This window comes from Urocitellus parryii, chromosome 3 (genome assembly GCF_045843805.1).
Source record: "Urocitellus parryii isolate mUroPar1 chromosome 3, mUroPar1.hap1, whole genome shotgun sequence".
NCBI classification, from domain to species: Eukaryota; Metazoa; Chordata; class Mammalia; order Rodentia; family Sciuridae; genus Urocitellus; species Urocitellus parryii.
Genome location: NC_135533.1, coordinates 67,682,233 through 67,702,398, shown reverse-complemented (window position 1 = coordinate 67,702,398; position 20,166 = coordinate 67,682,233). Strand labels below are relative to the sequence as shown.

General features: G+C 35.7%; 1 protein-coding gene and 1 pseudogene across 1 annotated transcript in view; both read left to right on the top strand.

Moving 5' to 3' along the window:
- The window catches only part of Elapor2 (endosome-lysosome associated apoptosis and autophagy regulator family member 2), a 153,723-nt gene that overhangs the window by 72,671 nt on the left and 60,886 nt on the right, over positions 1 to 20,166 (top strand). The window contains exon 2 of the mRNA XM_026414568.2: positions 9,337 to 9,457. Within this exon, the coding sequence (XP_026270353.2) occupies positions 9,337 to 9,457 (121 nt within the window). The remainder of the gene's footprint in view (positions 1 to 9,336; positions 9,458 to 20,166) is intronic.
- On the top strand, positions 9,629 to 16,428 carry LOC113201003 (catalase-like; annotated as a pseudogene).

Genomic DNA, 20,166 nt, shown 5'->3' with positions numbered 1-20,166 from the left:
TAGTTTTCTTGTATTATGTGCCTTGAAGTGGAATTGATGTGTCATGGGATATATATAATGCATTTCTAAAACTTGCATGCAGTATATCTTGGTGCTGATTAAATAGTTTGGTTACTCAAAATTTGCAGGAGCAAAGGTGCCTTTGCAGTTTCAGCCTGATTAACTTAAAGAATTTATAGTTTACATTTTATATAGGTAAGCTTACAACCATATATAACTAGCCATAACTAGAATTTGTTTTTCCCCTTTTGAAAAATTGTGCTTCAGCAGATCATCATCCAATTTTTATTTGGGTTAGCATAACAACAAACCCCTCAAAAACCCAAACTATAAAAACTACCTAAATCCAACATCCCTTCAAGAGATAGACAGACCCTTCTGCCTGTCAGGAAATTTTATTCATTGAGGGGTAGAAAACTTTTTTTGCTGTTTGTTTAAATGTTTTCACGTAGTAGAAACCAGCATCACCTCCAGACCAGACCTATCTGATCTCTGCTTTAGATAGCCACACTCTGATCATCTTCCAACTGTGTTCTTCCTCCTCTTCTACCGTCTGTGGATCAGGAGCTGTGCTACCTGCATGCCACAGCCCACCCTTTGCCTCCTTCATACCACACTCTGGGCAATGTGGCTTTAGAATTATATGCCTAAAATGCCTGAGAGTGCTGCTGCCATTGTAGAAGGGCACTAGCAGACAGGCTGTTGTCACCTCTTGTATATAAAGGAGCCTCCTAAGATGTGGCATGGCTAAAGAAGAGAAAGGAATGCCTTAATTTATACATTTTCTCTTGGTTCTACAAATGTTACGGATGCCAGTGAGATGCTTACTTTGGGACAAGCTGTGGGGTGTGAGGGCGTGGGTAAGAGCAGAAGCTGGAAGGCCCCTTAGGCTGTTGGTGGTAGTCATCTAGGTGTCAGGAGCTGGTCATTGAAATAGGGCAGTGGTCAGGAAGACGATCTTCTTGACTGTGTAGGACTATTCTGTGGGCCAATTCAAGTGGGGTAATGTTATGAGAATTATGTTGGAAAGCTTATAGGCAAATGTTGTTATTACCAGCAATAATAGTAATAATCATAGTGTGAATAAAAGATACATTCCAGCTAATCTCAATTCTAGGGTAAGCAAGTATGCAGATCAGCTGAAATGGTTTGGGAAAGGGAGCCAGTGTGTGGGCAATACCCACTGAAGGCACCTTTGGGAGAGCAGGAAGGTGGTGGCTCTGCCCTTCCTTGGGATGGTGGTCCAAGTGGAAACAACAGTGGTGTTGGAGTGGCTGGGCCTGGCCACAAGTGTGGGGGAAGTGCCCCTGAGCTGGATCTCACTATTTAGTTATTCACAGGGTTCAGGAAGATGCTTTTTTCCTTCCTCTTGCTGTATTTGATGTCCTTTAATCTGTAATCTTCCTCATTCAATATTTTTGGAGGAAATAGCTCTTTTTCTCTTGCTTGCTAAAGAAGAAAAACTGAGAGGCATGCCTTCTCATACAGATTTTCAACCAGTCTTGTCCTTTTATGTCTGTTACTCCCCTCTAATTTTTGGGATGTCTAATGCCTTCAATTCCACCTTTTTGTTGTTGTTGTTCTCATTCTAAGGGTGTGTAGCCCTTAGCTTTCAGATTGTCTTGTTTTGAACAGTCAATTAGAACTCACCTAATGCTTCCCATCTTCCAGAAATATTTGTTAACACCTGGCGTCTATTGCCATTTCCCCTTCGGTTCTCTTTATTTTTGTATGCTTATAGCATTTTCATTCTTTCACTCTGTTCTCTTTAGAAATTTTTTAAGTTCTTGTACAGGTTTGTAGACAGCAGAGATAAGCATATATCTAATTCAGTAAGTTTAGATGCAATTAGTAAGATAATCATTGCATGTGCTTAAAGACTATTTTATATAGAGACATGAATTTTCTTCAGCATCTTCTGTGAGAGTTTCTATGAGGGTTATTGATATTATATATTGTCCTTCTGTAGGTTTCCTGAGAAAATTAAAGAAACCTATAATTTTCCTGAGGAAACTTGTTTTAGGATATTTATTTTTTTGAAAAATTTCCCTGGCAGTACCTGATAACTGGATGTGGTTCATTTCCTTTTATCAAGAACAGTGAAAATGTAGGTCATAGACTATAGCATATAAGGCAAACATTTTTCTTTCAAAGATTAAGAGGAGCCTGAGGAGCAAGGTTAGTTGTCTCTAAGGGTCTTAAATTTAGTAATGGCAGAGGAGAGATTGGATTCTAGGCCCGTTGCCAGTTCATCACCTAACTCTTTACAAGCTGGGATTGAGGCCATAAAAGGATAATCCTCTAAACTAGGTCCTTCTAAGAAAGGAACCCCACACACTTTCATTCACACTAAAATGTAAGCCCTATGAGAACAGGGCTTGAGTATCTGGCTTCCAGCTATCTCCAACATCTACACAGTGGCACATGCAAGGTGCCATATATTGAATTAAACATATATTGAATTAAAGAAAGGAAGGGTCTTGTTTACCCAGATAGACATTGAAGTCAGGTTTCAAATATGAAACTTCTTCAAAACAATTTCCAAAAAACAATACAGTATCCACAAGTGAAGTGAAAAAGATGTGTCATAAATAGATCATGTTTACATTACTTAGCAGTAGGTTTCCATGGTAACCTTGTGTTCTTTTTATAAGAGAAAAATCTGAAAATCGCTGTGCGATTTTTCTGCACTCGTGTACTTGATGATGTCAGCTAAGGACCAACTGTAAGTCCTGCGTGTCTCCTTATGTGTTCTCAAGCTTGGGGCCTTTCTACACACTACAATGAAGCAGGCCCACTCACTGGAACTGAAGCTGAAGGGTTTGTGCCAGGCTCTCCTTTCCCTCTTGCTGTTTCACTCTCAAGGAAGTGTGCCAAGTGCTTTGCTGAGCATGATATTCAAGAGCCTTTCTCCCAGAGGAGTAGCAGCCTCCTCAAATACAAGGTTGTGCTAATCTCAACATTTTGCATTAAAAAAAAAAAGGAATATAAGGAACTTCACATTAAGAAAATGAAATGAGGACAATGAATTACATTGGCTTCTTTTTGTCCCCTCTCTTGTGTTCTTATAGGTATCAGCATTTTCTTTGCTTTGAAGTCAGAGGCCTTGAACTTCCTCTGCTCTTTTTGATTCTATACTAGAATTTGTGGTCCTCGGGCTGGATGTGGCTCAAGAGGTAGCGCGCTCACCTGGCATGTGTGTGCCCCGGGTTCGATCCTCAGCACCACATACAAAAACAAAGATGTTGTGTCCGCCGAAAACTAAAAAATAAATATTAAAAAAATTTAAAAAAAAAGAATTTGTGGTCCTCTGTTGTATCTTTAACTGTAGCCAGTTCAGCATTTGGAGGATAGACAGCCTCAGAATGCTGACTTTTCTCATTGGTGATTCACAAATGAAGAGACCTCAGTACAGAGTACCAGGCCGCTGTGTTCCTTCATTCATTTGAGGACTTGCTCTCTCCTCTGTTCACCCTAAGATAACCTATTTCACTGCATGCATCTAGGCATGCATTTCTAGGTTGATCTTGTTGCTTACTGTGCCTTATTCATTAACTATTTATGAGGAAAGTGGTCAGCAGAATAGTTACAGATCTTGCCTATCTGTTAGGGCCTTCTCCTTGATGCTTTTTCAGACTATTCCATCTCATGGGGATTTCATTTGACTCTGTAAAAATAATACAATGGAGTCACATTTTGCATGCTTTACCACATATATTCTGCAGAATGTGATTCTAAATGTTTAAAGATGTTTATTTTTCTAGAAAACTTGTCTTCTAAAATGCAAGTCCTCTGAGTGCTAAGAAATGGGTGTGTGATAGAGTGCTTAAGGAAGAATGGGCTGTACTAAAATTATTGAGCAATGGTACAACATTGTACCTTATGTGACATGAGACTTAAGGGATTTTTACTGGTATGTATTGTATGTATTTATTTTTGGGTACTGGGCATTTAACCCAGGGATACTTACCCACTGAGATACATCCACAGCCCTTTATTTTATTTTTTTATTTTTATTTTTTGAGACAAGGTCTTGCTAAGTGCTTAGGGCCTCACTGAGTGGCTGAGGCTCACCTCAAACTTCTATCCTCCTACCTTGGCCTCCTAATTTAGCCTTCTGTGTCACTGGGATCACAGGTGTGTGCTTTTACAGGGGAGATTACAGCCACCACACTGGCTTTTAGTAGTAACTTTGACTAGATAGATTTTGTTTTTACAATTTTTATTTTTTATTCTAATTTGTTATATATGACAGTAGAATGTATTACAATTCATATTATACATATAGAGCACAATGTTTCATATCTCTGGTTGTACACGAAGTAGAGTCACACCATTGGTGTCTTCATTCATGTACTTAGAGTAATGATGTCCATCTCATTCCACCATCTTTCCTATCCCCATACTCCCTCCCTTCCTTCCCTCCCCTTTGCTCTATCTAGAGTTCATCTAATCCTCCCATGATCCCCCTCCCAAACCCACTATGAATCAGCCTCTTTATATTAGAGAAAAGTTCAACATTTATTTTTTTTTGGGGGGGGAGCTTGGCTAACTTCACTTAGCATTATATTCTCCAACTCTATCCATTTACCTGAAAATGCTATGATTTTATTATCTTTTAATGCTGAATAGTACATATACACTACATTTTCATCATCCATTCATTTACTGAAGGGCATCTAGATAGTTTTTTTTATTGACACACTGACTTGTAGTACTGCTATTCCTCTTGGAACCTTTATTCTTTATACTTTCTTATAAAATTGTGTGTGTGTGTGTGTGTGTGTCTAGTTCACTCTAACAAAATCATAAGCCTGTTGAGTATAGGAGCTGTGTATTGTTTTAAATCACCCCATACTCTTTAGGCCATATTACTTATTTAATAATTAAGTGCCTGGGAATAAAAAACAATACATATTTTTATATAAAAATGACATTGGTATATATATAAGTCACTTAATACAATATATGTTAATGTCTGCTAGAGTTTTGGTCTTGAATGCCTCTGAAAGGCCCATGTGTTAAAAAGGCTTGGCCCCTGGGGTAGTGATTTTTGGAGTTGGTGGAACCGTAGGAAGTGGGGTCACTGGGGCTATGCCCTTAAGGGGGATAATGGGATCCTGACCCCTTCCTCTCATTTGTTTGCTTCCTGACTGATGAGGTGAGTACTTTTGCTGCTTTTCTACAGGCCCAAAACAAGGGGGCCATTCAATCATGGAGTGGAACCTCTAAAACTGAGCCACAATGCACTTTTTATAAGTTCATTATCTCAGGTATTTCAGGATAATGATGGAACACCGACTAATACAATGTCTCCATAACAGTAATACATATGTATTTTGTCAATATGTAAACATATATAATTTATACATGAGATCTTTTCAAAACACTGTCTAGCCTACATGTTAAATAGTAAATATTGTTATCAGAATTGATAAATGAGTCCCAAGGTTTATAGTGAATACCATGAGCCTTTTTTAGGGTAGATGACGTTGGTGTTTGGGAGTGCTGTTAGCATTCAATATTTACTTGGGTATATTCTGACATTCTCTATTTTAGAAATAAGACAATACAATTTGATGTTTTTGTTGTTATTTAAGAATCTGTGCCTGTATTTTGATTTGTGAGTGCATGTGAATAGTTGGGTAGTTTTGTGTATGTGGGGTGCCTTGATATCTATAGAAGGATAATTTTCCTTTAAGTGTTTTGTGGTCAGGCATAATTCCATGCTCTATTCCTTTTTGGGTTGTTTCCTGCTCCCACATATTTATAATGTTAGGCTTACAGGGAACTTTGTTGCTTGGAGCAGTGTCTTCATGCCCCAATATTCAGTGATTTGCAGACATGTTTAAATAACATTCATCCTTCGCATTGAAGTGCACAAGGCACTACTTCTTATTTGTAATTTGGAGAAATGTAGCTTGTGAGCTGATGTCTGTTTTTTAGAGTGTGCTGTGACTCACTTAAGTGTGTTTGGAAATAAAACATCAGGTGCCTTGAGTATATGAAAAATTGCCAAGAATTTTCCCCTTGTCAGGCAAAATTGTGAAACACATTGAAAAAGGCAGAAAGAATTTCTGGGTGTCCTGTGTAGTGCACGTTCCTGAATTATCAGTTTCTGTAGAGGTCTTTCTTTGTCTTTGAATGATTTCACAACACTGTTAGGAAATTGATAGCATTACCAGTGATTCTCATGAAGACATTAGAATGCATTTTAGCCTTTGGAACACAATTGATTATTATCCTCTATATATTTACCATTTTTATGTTAATTAAATTCATTTCACTTTCCTGATTTTCTATTGTCCCTTGAGTTCTTCTTTGAACTGGTGGTAGCATCCTATTGATTTGACATACTAATAAAAATTACAAACGAAGTCCTTGACATGTATTAATTTTATATTTGTATAAGAAATGACTTTACCTTTTCTTTTAAACTCGTCCCTTAACATCAGAAAATTCCCATTTCTGAAGGATTGATTTAAGCATTCAATCTTTATTTGAGTTGTGTTTAGTTAGGGTCTTGAGTGTTAAGTATAAATCTGAAAATTTATGTGGTGTAATTCTCTTTCCCAGAGTATCATTCAGAATACTTGGGAGGGGCTGTCATATAATGTCTCTTTAGTAATTTTACTACGTAACCCCACTTCTTAGATCTTTCTGTGGATTGAAGGGTTTCCTTCAGAAGAGATTTTTTAAATTGTTATTTGTTACCATGCCATATGAAATAGCCTATTATATAATTTAAAATAAACTCCATCTGGCTTGGACTACAGTCCAAATCCCTGACCCCCTGTGCTATCCTCTGCATGAAATAGGTTTGTTTTCATTTTGGTATTTTAAAATTCTAAATAAACATGTCAATGCGTCTTGCTTACATCCTAAGAGTTTGGTATAACAACAGTAGCTATGGCCCTTTGGAGTCATTGGGTAATTTGGAAAGGGTAAATAGGATAAAAGAATCTTAGGGAAATTAAGTGGTGTATGACACACAACATTACAGCCAGAAAACATAATGCCTTTTTCATCTACTTATTACTGTTCTTATCTTGGATGTGGCAGCCTGGATAACTCAGAGGCAGTGTTGGAGGAGTGCTTTCTGGAGCTTACCTTATTTTATGCAGAGGCCTTGCTTCATTTGAAATTCATGCCAGATTTCCCAGCATCATTATTTTTCTAGGATGATAAGAAATAACCTAAATTTTCCATATAGAGGCCAGGATCTTCTCAGTGGGATATGGAAATAAGAGAGATGTCCTAATACAAATAACTGGGAACAGAGAAACCTGAAAGCCATTATGCAAATGAATGACCAGTCAAGCTACTCTATCAGAGGATTGTGGGAAGCTGAATAATGCTTCCACCCAAAAAGAAAAAGAAACACAAAAACAAAAGATATCCAAATTCTTATCCCTAGAACACGGAGGTGTTGCCATATGTGACAAAAAAAAAAAAAAAAGGAAGATGTAAATTGAGAACCTTAAGGGAAGATACCCAGATGGGCTTTGAGTGCAATCACAAGAGGAGAAAAGGCCGAGGCAGAGGCTGGAGTCGCACAGCCATGGACAGTGAATGCCAGCAGCCCCCAGAAGCCTAAGGAAAGAGATGGATTTTCCCTAAAGCTTTCTGAGGAAGTATGGCCTGCCAATACCTTGAGGTGTGGAACTATTTTTCGACTTCTGACCCATACAACTATGAGAGAATAGATTTCTGTTGTCACAAAATGTATTTTGTGGTAATTCACTACAGATAACCATAGGAAATGATTATAGTTTGGGGGAACTGGAAGTGAAGTGCTATTATAATCAATACCTAAAAGAGGGGGCGTGACTTTACAATGGGGTAACAAGCAGAGGCTGGAAGAATTTTTAAGTACATGATAGAAATACTGGATTGTCTTGAACAAACTTGATAAATAAATAAAGATGAAAAAGACTGCTGGTGAGGGCTCAGGAAATATGAGAAGCATGGTAGAAAATGCCTACATTTTCTTAGTATGTAAATTATCATAAACAGAGTATTGTAAAAAGTACAGATGAGCTGCTTTCTTCTTATTGCTTATAGTAAAATATGAGAAGAAAAAGATGAACCAAGGGTACAGTAACAAAAAGAAAACCCAAACTGCGGATTTGGAAAATTATGTTTATCCAGATTGAAAAATATATTAAAACAGGAGATTAATTGTTGGGAAAGGCTGCTGTGGAAAACAGGCAAGGGTGATGGCCTTCCTGTTCCTACTTCCCCACAGTGAAGTCATTAGGTACTTCTGTGCTTCTCTGTCATTAATATAGTCAGGGAGGCCAAACAAAATAGATGAGGGTCCTAATAGCAACATTCTGGGTATTGGATTAAATTAATAGGCTATAGAGGATAGATTTGGGATTTCTCTTATTCTTGAAATGCTCTTGTAACATCTTATCCTGATTCCCCTCCATTCAAGCATTGCTCATGTATAATGTGCTGTGACCAGAGGAGGTCATTGTGAGATTTTCAAAGCAACCAAAAGCCAGAGACAAGTGGGTTGGCCTTAAATTGGCAATTGTAATAAATGGTCTATTTTAATACTCAGTGACTAATGGCAGCCTGCTGTGGTGGATGTGAATTGAGCTTGGGAGAGTTGCTTAGAAAATCTGTAATTTTTTTCTCTAGTATTTGAATGATCAATTATTATACTTTGTTAAATTTTAAACAGGGCAAGAACTAGGTCAATGGGAATGGTTCTCTTATTTCTTTGAAACACTTGGAGTGACTGACAGCAGTTAGTTTCCTAGTGTTATTTTGCTCTTTGTTGTACTCCTGTCTATCAATCCTTTAGCGCTTAAAAAGCCTGAAAAAGAGATGGAGAAATGTGCTGTAGTCTTTGGGTTTAGGGGTATATGGTATGAAAGGATAAAGGTTACAGCTTGAGAATGTTGTCTGACCTTCCCTCCCCCATATCTTGAGTGCCTACTGTATGTCTTATATAATAATTTTTTTTTTTTGTATTGGGAATTGAACCCAGGGGTGCTTAACCTCCCTTTTAATTTGGTATTTAGATACAGGGCCTAAGTTGCTTAAAGCCTTACTTAATTGTGGAGGCTGGCCTTGAGCTTGTGATCCTCCTGCACCAGCCTCCCTAGCTGCTGGGATTGCAGGAGTGTGCCACTGTGCCAGGCTATCTAATACATTTTTGATCAATAAACTGCTTAGTGGGTGGAGTGGGAAAGGAACTCAAGTCAAACAGGGGGTGGCGTTTGGATAGAGGCTTGCAAGCTAATTGTGTTAGGATGATTGATAAAGCACAGTTGTCTCATTAGAATCAGCTCTAACAAAGGCTTGTTTTGTGCCTGTTTGCAGAAAGATTACCACTTTGAATATACGGAATGTGATAGCAGTGGCTCCAGGTGGAGAGTTGCCATTCCCAATTCTGCAGTGGACTGTTCCGGCCTGCCTGACCCAGTGAGGGGCAAAGAATGCAGTATGTGCTGACTTTTTGATCATTTATTTTTCTCATTAAACCATAACATCTTAATATTAGCCCTGGGTATCAGTTATAATGAATTATAATGAGACCTTGGAGAAATGAATGTATCTTGTTACTGTCTAGCAGAATACATGGGGTCCTTGTGTGCAAAGTCCGTGATAAGACATGATGTATTAAGTATCAGTATTATTGCTATTTGTAAAATTTTTTTATTTGAAATTTTGGAGGGCAGAGTGGAAGAATTTATCGTTAGTGGATTTTTAAAAAATTTAAATTAAAAAATTATTTGTTCTAATTAGTTATATATGACAGTAGAATACACTATGATACATCTTACATAAATGGAGTATAGTTTCTCATTCTTCTGGTTGTACATGTTGTAGAATTCCACTGGTTGTGTAGTCATATATGTATATAGGGTAATAATGTCTGATTCATTATACTATCCTTCCTACCCAACACCCCCTCCTCTTCCTTAACTCTCCTCTACCTAATCCAAAGTAACTGTATTCTTCCCTAGCCCCCTGCATTATTGTAAGTTAGCATCCACATATCAGAGAGATCATTCAGCCTTTGTATTTTTGGGATTGACTTATTTTGCTTAGCATAATATTTTCCAGTTACATCCATTTACCTGCAAATGCCATAATTTTATTCTTCTTTAAGGATGAGTAACTTTCTATTGTGTACATATACACACCACATTTTCTTTATTCATTCATCTGTTTAAGAGCACCTAGATTGGTTCCACAGTTTAGCTATTGTGAGTTTGAGTTGTTATAAACATTGATGTGGCTGTGGAATTTTTAATTGGGTAAATATCACTGAAAGTTTGTCATTTAAACATTTTTAAGTGTATAGAACTATTATAAGTATATAGAACTATAGTAGCACTAAGTATAGTCATATTGTTTTCCTACTATTACTACCATCTATCCACAAAACTCATCTTGTAGTGGATTCCTTTCTTTTTTAAAGCCACAAAAATACCTTGAGGTAATTTTTTGTAAGTATAACCTATAAAGAGATTGTAGAATTACTGAAGGTCATATTTAATAACTTTACTTTTGAAAATTAAGAAGATTTGAAGTGTAACATTATGAGTTAACAGAGAAATACATTGTGGAATTTATTTTCATGCATAAACTCTATCTTTTTTTTAAAAAAACTTTAATTTGGTAAGTCAGGGGTGTCAGGAGTTTCTACAGTAGTCTAGGGGTAGCCTAAGGTTCAAAGTCAGATGGATTTACATTTTTTCCAGCAGTGTTCCAAATGGTATTCCTAAAAGTTTAGACAGTCTGTTTCTAAATGAAAATACAGGTAAGTAAATTTGTTAAATGGAAAACTAATTCTTTCTTGTTCATAGAGCACCTCTCTCTTATTAGCTGGGAGAGCTTAAGCTTAAGTGGTGAGTTCACTGCACTCAGGGAGACTGCAGTAATTCTATGAGAAAAACACCATTATTTCTTGGTGAATGATATTAAATGAATACAGAGAGAACTTGAGTACCTCTCCCTGTAAGATATTAGCAAGAGCCTGAAGAGACAGGAGGTTCAGTAGAGAAGAAGGTGATGCGAGCCTAGGGTCTAGGCAGCCTCCTGTGCAGAGGAGAGATCAATTCTCAGTAAGGAGGATTGGGGGGAAAGGGAAATAGAGCCTGAGTAATACCAATGTAGTCAGTTTATTGTAATTGGCTTTGGCTACCTTCCTAGAACATCTGTATGGTATTTATCTATACTTTTTTACTTGGCAGATGTCTTGGTTTCATTCTAAACAACTCAATTCTGTCAGACTATCTAACCATTATGAGTAGTAACTCCATATTTGCATGATCTGGTGGTTCTGGCTACCACTGGATGCGGAGAGCCAATTGTCAGTTTGAAATCTGCCATGGTGGAAGATTTGCTCCAAATTAAAGGCCTTCTTCCCTGGCAGCCAGATTTTAAGTATTTAGCAATACACTATTGATTAAGTGTATTTGCCAAAGTTTCAAAATTCTGTTACAGAATTAATGCCTGAATAGTAATTATTACCAACTGAATGATGCTTGAGACCCTTTTGTTCATTATTTATTGTAATAGTCCATAGATTATTTGAATTTGACTCTCCAGCAAGAACTTTTCTAAAATCTCTGACTAGTAATCAAATTACTTTTAATTATTACTTACATTAAAAATGATAGTTATTTTAAAAACAATAATACTTATGTGATTTCTGGGACATTTTTTATCTTTGTTTTTGTCTAAAATCAGAATTTTCAAATATTCCTGTATAATTAATATATTTGCTCTGGTAGTTTGTAATATGACCTTAGGTCTATGACTTTTTCCTTGTTATGGTAAAGAAATTATTATAAACTTTACAAGTAAATTAGTTGATCTAGCTAACTTAGAAGCACAGTTAATTTGTAATGTTGTTACTACATTACCAGTTATTAGTGTTTTGTTGTGGATGGTAGGGTAATAATAACTGATTATTACAATGGCTTAGATTTTCTGTTGCTAATAATACCTACCATTTCTGAAATTGTGATTATGTGCCAAACATTGTACTTGGAGCTGTATGTCATTATTCCATTGTAATCTTAAAACAGCCCTCTGAGGTAGCTACTACAAGGTTGACTGTCCTTTATGTGAAATACTTGGGATCAAAAGTGTTTTGGATTTCAGATTTTTTCTGACTTTTGGAATACTTGTATATGCATAATAAGATATCTTGGGGATGGGACCCAAGTCTAAACACAAAATTCATTTATGTCCTATATAAACTTTATATGCACAGGGTTCAAGCACAACAAAAACTGACATCTGACTTCTCATTAACTTCACTCATTTCTGCATCACAACACTTTGTAATAATCACAGAACAAGAGAATACAGCTCCAGTTTGAACCCTGTGGTTTCTCCACCATTGGGTCAATCTCCTCTTTTATCCTGGAAGCACAAGCATTTCTAACATCTCTTCTTGACCTTCTAAGTGTCCTTTGATGTTCTTAGATCATCAAAAACAATGGTCCTCCTGGAGTGATTTCCTGGGTGATAGTCTTCTTTTAATCTTTCTTTGGAAACAGGGCCCTTTGGCCTCAAACTAAATCTTAGAAGTGAAGACCTAGATATCCTTGGAGGTGACATGTGAAGAGAACTCTTTTATGTGTTTTCAGACAAGTCTAAAACACTGAGAGAGAAATAAACATAATATATCTCTTTTATATTCTCACATTTTTAAGGGGGATATGTGCCATGTATTGCTTACCCTTTCAAATATTTCTGAGTCTTAGAGTTACAACCCTAACATCATATTCTAATTAAGGATGACAATTTAAATATAATTCACTTGGTGTGTAAGCATTAAATGGGTCATTGTCTTGCGGATATTGTTTAATCTTGTACTTCAGAATTCATAATATGCAAATCAATAATACATATGAAATAATCATTATTATCAAATGTATGACGTGAAATGGATGTCTATATGGATATATTTGTGCATGTATATGTATATAATGTGTAGTACATGTGTTTGAGTTACTTTTTTATTTCTCATATAGGATTTAGTGAATTAATGTGGTTTCAATGAGACATTACTTTTACATAAGTACGATTACATGTGTATATATCTATATTCTAATCTTTGGTTGTAAGCTTCTAATATTTAGTTTTCTTAAGTGCTATGTTCAGATTAGTTAATTAAAACCTTAGATATAGATTCTCTTTTAAAAAATTTTTAGGGACTGGGGTTGTGGCTCAGTAGTAGAGCACTTGCCTGGCATGTATGAGGCCCTGGGTTGATCCTCAGCACCACATATAAATAAACAATTAAAGTGAAAAATCCATTGGCAACTAAAAATATTAATTTTTTTAAAAAATTCTAATTTGGGGCTGGGGATGTGGCTCAAGTGGTAGTGCACTCGCCTAGCATGAGTGAGGCACTGAGTTCAATTCTCAGCACCACATAAAAATAAAATAAAGATATTGTGTCCACCTGAAACTAAAAAATAAATATTTTTTAAAAAATTCTAATTAGTTATACATGACAGTAGAATGCATGCATTTTACATTTTGACACATCATACATAAATGGAATGTAACTTCTTGTTTGTCTGGTTGTATATGGTGTAGAGTTACACATGCAAATCATGTAATCATATATGCACATAGGGTAATAATGTCTCATTCATTCTACTATCATTCATACCCTCATGCTCTCTGCTCTCCCTTCACTCCCCTGTCTAGTCAAAAATACCTCTGTTCTTCCCCCACTTATTGTGAATTAGCATCTGCATTGGATAGAGATTCCTTTTTCTCTTTTATTTCTCTAAAATTTATTGTTAAAATCCATGTTTAATGATCCATAAGAAATATGCATAATTATATTAGACAAAATATACTTTAATTAAAAACTGTTACAAGAGACAAAGAAGATCATTAATGATAAAAGTACCAATTAAACAGAAAGATAGAACAATTATAAATATACCCAACATTAGAGCACTTAAATATATAAAGCAAACACTGATAAATCTTAAGGGAGAAATAGACAGAAATAAAATAATAGCAGGAAAATTCAATATCCCGCTTACAATAAAGGAAATATTATCCAGATAGAAAAATCAATGAAGAAATAACAGATTTTAACAGTCCTGTAGAAAAAAAATGGACCTAACAGATACATACAGAACATTCTGCTCTATAGCAAAAGAATATACTTTATTTTCAAGTACATGTGTAACATTGTTCAGAATAAATCACATGCCAGATCACAAAAAATTCTTAACAAATTTAAGAAGATTGAAATTCTTTCAAGTATCTTTTCTGACTATAGTGGAATGAAACTAGAAATCAGTAACAAAAGGAAGGGAGCCACATGACCCAAGACCACCTGCAATGGTCCATAATGCCAATCAGGCATCTGTCATGATAGATAGAATCTAGCAGATAGACAGAATCTAGCCAGTGAACAGATGAAACTCTAGAAGGAACAGAGGGTCATGTAGAAAACTGATGTCTTTACTCTCAAGGTGGTAACTCAATAGAAGATAGACTTTTTTTGCATTACAATTCTTATTACACGTACACAGCACAATTTTTCATATCTTTAGTTGTATATAAAGTATGTTGACACTAATTCGTGTCTTCATACATGTACTTTGCCACATTCCACCATCCTTGCTAACCCCTGCCCCTCCCTTTCCCTCCCACCCCTCTGACCTATCTAGAGTTCCTCTATTCCTCCCACTCTCCCCCTCCCTACCCCACTATGAATCATCTCCTCCTTATATCAGAGAAAACATTTGGCATTTTTTTTTTTGGATTGGCTGACTTTGCTTGGCATTATCTTCTCCAATGCCATAGAAAATAGACTTAATATTATTACAGCAGGACCCCAAGGGCCTCTTCTTGTTCAGGATGTGGTTTTCACTGATGAAAAAAAAAGAGACTTTCACTTTGACAAAGAGAGAATTCCTTAGAAAGTCATGGATACTAAAGGAGCAGGGGCCTTTGGCTACTTTGAGCTCATGCATGACATCACCAGATACTTTGGGGCAAGGATATTTGTGCATATTAGAAAGAGGACTCTCAGTGCACTTTGATTCTCTAATGTTCCTGGAGAATTGGGCTCAACTGACAGAGTTCATGAACCTTGTGGGTTTGTAGTGAAATTTTACACAGAAGATAACTTGAATCTTGTTGGAAATAATACTCTGATTTTCTTCATCAGGTATGCCATATTGTTTCCATCAATGAATCATAGCTGAAACAGAAATCCCCAAATATACCTGAAGATCTGGACATGGTCTGAGACTTCTAGAACCTACTTCCTGAGTCTCTGATCAGGTTTCTTTCTTATTCAGTGATCAAGAGATTAATGGACATCAATACATGAGTGGATATGGATCACACAGTTTCAATCTGGTTAATGCAAATGAAGAGGCACTTTATTGTAAATTCTAATATAAGACTGATGAGGGCATTAAAAAACCTTTCCGTTAAAAATGCAGCAAGAATTTCTCAGGAAAATGCTGACTCTGGCCTCCAGAATCTTTTTAAAAAATACTTATTTTTTTAGTTGTAGTTGTCAATATCTTTATTTTTATTTATTTATTTTTATGTGGTGCTGAGGATCAAACCCAGGGCCTTGCACACTCTAGGCGAGCGCTCTATCACTGAGCTACAACCCAGCCCCTCCAGGATCTGTTTTTAACACCACTACCACCCACAGTTCCTCCTCTTGAAATTTTACATCTTGGTCATGTTGTTTAATCAGGCAGAAACTTTTCCATTTAATCCATTTGATGTCACTAAGGTTTGACCTCATAATCCTTTTATCCCAGTTGGTAAATTGGTCTTATACTGGAATCCAGTTAATTACTTTGCTGAGATTGAACAGATGGACTTTGTGTAAGCAACATGCTTCCCAGTCCTTATAAAATGCTGCAGGGACACCTTTTCCTATCCTGGCATTCACTTCTACCACCTGCAATCCAGATGTCTTTGGATACCCATGAACTGTCCCTTTTGTGCTGGAGTGGCCATCTATGATGATGATATGCCTGTGCCCATGTGCATGCACAACAATCAGCGTGCTTCTCCAGATTACTCTCTCAATAGCTTTGGTGCTCCAGAACAACTCTTCTGCCCTGGGGAAGAGTATCCAATGTTCCGCAGATGTTCTGTGCTTTGACAGTGCCAATGATGACAGTGCCACTCAGGTATGACCATTCTATGTGGGCATGTTGAGTGAAGAGTAGAAGGAATGCCTGAGTGAGAACACTGCTGGTCATCAGAAGACACATAACTTTTCATCTAGAAGAAAGTAGTCAAGAACTTCACTGATGTCCATGATGCCTATGGAGCTATGTCCAGGCTGTTTTGGACAAATATAGCAGTGAGAAGTGTGAGAACATGATTCAGACTTTTATGTAGTCTGAGTCTTACTTGGATGTAAGAGAGGAAGCTAATCTGTGAGGCCAGAGAGCCAAGTGCTTTGCCAAGGAGCTGTCTGCCTTTGAAACAACGCATAATGTTGATGGATGTGACCCACTCATGGCTGGATGGGAGATTCCTATTCAAATGCACAAATGCAAGCTAATATCTTCAAATGGTAATCCAGGTTTCTATAGCAAATAATGTAACACTGATTTTTATTGTTATTTCTCTAGGATAAAATGAAGGTCAGGGCTTAACAGTCATTTCAAAGAAATATATATTTGCTTTTGATGGTTGAATTATTCATTAAAATAAGTACAAGGAAAGTTTCTAGCCAGAAATATGATTTTACTTGATAAGAAAATTATCTTGGTGAAATTAGCATGTTAACATAGCTTATTATATAAAAATATGGCTGTCATTGTAAAATAAGAAAAGGCAAAAATGATGCACTCAGAAATTTTTATTTTTCTATGGTTCTTGTAGGGAAAATACGTTTAATATACCAGTGTCTGCAGAAGATAACATTAGCACCATTGTGGCTTAATGTTTATTGCTGTCTGTAATTGATCAGGTTCATTTTTTTAAAACCTGGAATTAAATTTATGCTAATACAATATTGATTTTGCAACAGACTGATTTGTAATTGCTTGCATTTTTACAATAAGTCTGTACATAGAAGAAAAATGGAAAATTGAAAAATTCATGAATACATGGAAATTAAACTTCATACTCCTAAACAACCATTGGGTCAAAGAAGAAATCAAATGGAAATCAGAGAATGTCTCAAGACAAAACAGAAACACAATATTTTAAAAGTTATGTGATGCAGCAAAAGCAGTTTTAGGAAATTTTATGGTGATGAATGCCTATATTAATAAAGAAGAAAGATCTCAAACAGCCTAATATTACATATCAAGGAACTAGAAAAAGGAAACCAAACTACTAAGTCCAAAGCTGGCAGAATAAAGGAAATAATAGAAAACTGAATTATTTATTTAGCACATTAAAAGAATGATACACAATGACTAAATAGGATTTATCCCTAGGATCCAAGGATGGTAACACATGCAATTTCATATGACATTAACTGAACAAAGAATAAAAAATCATAGTTATCACAATAGATTCAGAAAAAGCATTTTGAAAGAATAAACACTCATTATGATATAAACTTTAAATAATTAGATATAGAAGGAACTTACTTCAACACAATGAAGGCCATATATGATAGGCCCACAGCTAACATTATACACAATTGTAAAAAAAACAAACTTTTTTTTAGAGATCAGCATAAGGCAAGAATGCTTAGTCTTGTCACATTTATTCATCATAATAGAAGTCCTCGCTAGAGCAGTTGGGTAAGAAGAAGAAATATAAGACATCTAAATTGGAAAGGAAGAAGTAAAGATATCTCTTTTTGACAATGATGTGATCTTGTATGTAGAAAACTTTAAAGACTCCATACACAAAAAATTTATAGAGCTAGTAAATGAACTGAGCAATCTTATAGGATACAAAATAAACATATAAAAATTAGTTATATTTCTATACACTAACAATGAACTATCCAAAGAGGAAAACAAGAAAACAATCCCATTTGCAAAAATGCCAAAAGTAATAAGCTAGGAATAAACCTTATGAAGGAAATAAAAGATCTGTACACTGAAAAACTAAAAATACCAATGGAAGAAATTAAGGCAGACACAAGAAAATGGAAAGATATTCCATGCTCATGGACTGGAAGAATTATTGTTAAAATGTCCATATTACCCAGCAGATTTATTCCATGGAATTCCTGTCAAAATCCCAGTGTCATTTTTTAAAGAAGAAATAGAAAAAACACCTTAAGATTCACAATTACCACAATAGATTCAGAAAAAAACAGGACATCCTGAGTAGCCAAAACAATTTTGAGCAAAAAGAAAAAAAAACAAAACTGGAGGTACTACACTTTCTAATATCAAAATATTTTATGTAGCTATCCTAATAAAATAGCATGCATTTGCATATAAATAGGTAGTAGACTGATGAAACAGAATACAGAGCCCATACATAAACCCATGCATATATAGTCAGCTAATTTTCCAGAGTATAAGAGAGAACAGTGTCTTCCAAGAATGATTCCAAAATAATCAGGTATCCACATGCAAAAGAAATTAGACCCTTATAAGCAGAATCAACTCAAGATGTATTACAGTCTTAAATGTAAGATCTGACACTATAAAACTAGAACATAGAGAAAAATATACAACATTAGTCTGGGCAATGATTTTTTTTGGATTTGACCCAAAAGCTCAGGCAAGAAAACAAAAAAATCAACCACTGGAATTACATCAAACTAAGATATTTCTGCACAGCAAAAGAAATAATTAATGAAATTCAATGGCAACCTATGGAATATGAGAAAATATTTGTAAATCAGATATCTGAAAAAGCCTTAATTTCTAAAATATATGGAACTCTGTAAGTTAATAGCAAAAATACAAATAACCCAATATAGAAATGGGCAAAGGAACTAAATAAACATTTTTTTTTCAAAGAAGACATACTCTAGGTGTCATGACACATGCCTGTAATCCCTGTGATTTGGGAGACTGAGGCAAGAGGATCACAAGTTTGAGGCCAGTTTTGGCAACCTAATGAGGCCCTTAGTAACTTAGGGAGACCATGTCTCAAAGTAAAAAAAAAAAAAAAAAAAAAAAAAAAGGTTGGGGATGCACCTCAGTGGTGAAGTGCCCCTGGTTAAAAAAAAAAAAAAAAAAAAAAAGAAAAAAGACATACAAATGGCTATCAGACATGTGAAAAGGAACTTAACACCATTAGTCATCAGGGAAATTCAAATCAAGACCATAATGAAATATCATTTCACACTTATTAGAATGGATATGACCAAAAAAATTTTAAAAGTAACAAATGTTCACAAGGATATGGAGAAAAAGAACCTTTATATGCAAATGAGGGAATGTAAATTGGTACAGCTATTATGGAAAACCAAATGTAGATTCCTCAAAAAAATAGAAGTTTCACTGCTGGGTATATTCAATGGTATTAAGATCAGGATATAGAAGGGATATCTGCATTCCCATATTCATTGCAATATTACTCACAATAGCCAAGATATAGAAGTAACCTAAATGTTCATTGAGAGGTGAATGGATAAAGAAAATGTGGTATACACATACAATCGAATACTATTTAACTTTTATAAAGAAATTTTGCCATTGTGACAACATGGATGAACATGAAGGGCATTATGATAATTAAGCCAGACATAGAAAGACAAATATTGTATGACATGATGAGTCTAAATAGTCAAACTTCTAGAAGCATAGAGTGCAATGATGGTTTTCAGGGGCTGAGGAGAGGGGAATATAGGTAGATGGCAGTCAAAAGCTACAGTGTTTCAGTTATACAAGATGAGTAAGTCCTAGAGATCTGCTGTACAGCATCATGCCTAGGTAACAATATTGTATTGTATGCTTAAGAACTTGTTAAGGCAGATTTTACACTTAACTGTTATTTCATACAAAAAGAAGAACAAATACAAAGAGTGAGTGAAAGCCTTTGGAGAAGATTTATAGGTTTATGGAATAGATTGTGGTGATGACTCCATGGGTGTATTACTCATCATACTGTGTATGTTGACAATATACAGCAAGTTATATGTCAATGAAGTGGGTTTTGTGTTGTGTTGTTTTTGTTTTCAAGGAGCGAGCAGAGTTATGGTGGCAGTTTGAGTCAATAGCTTTTTATTCCAGTTTGGAAGTGAAAGAA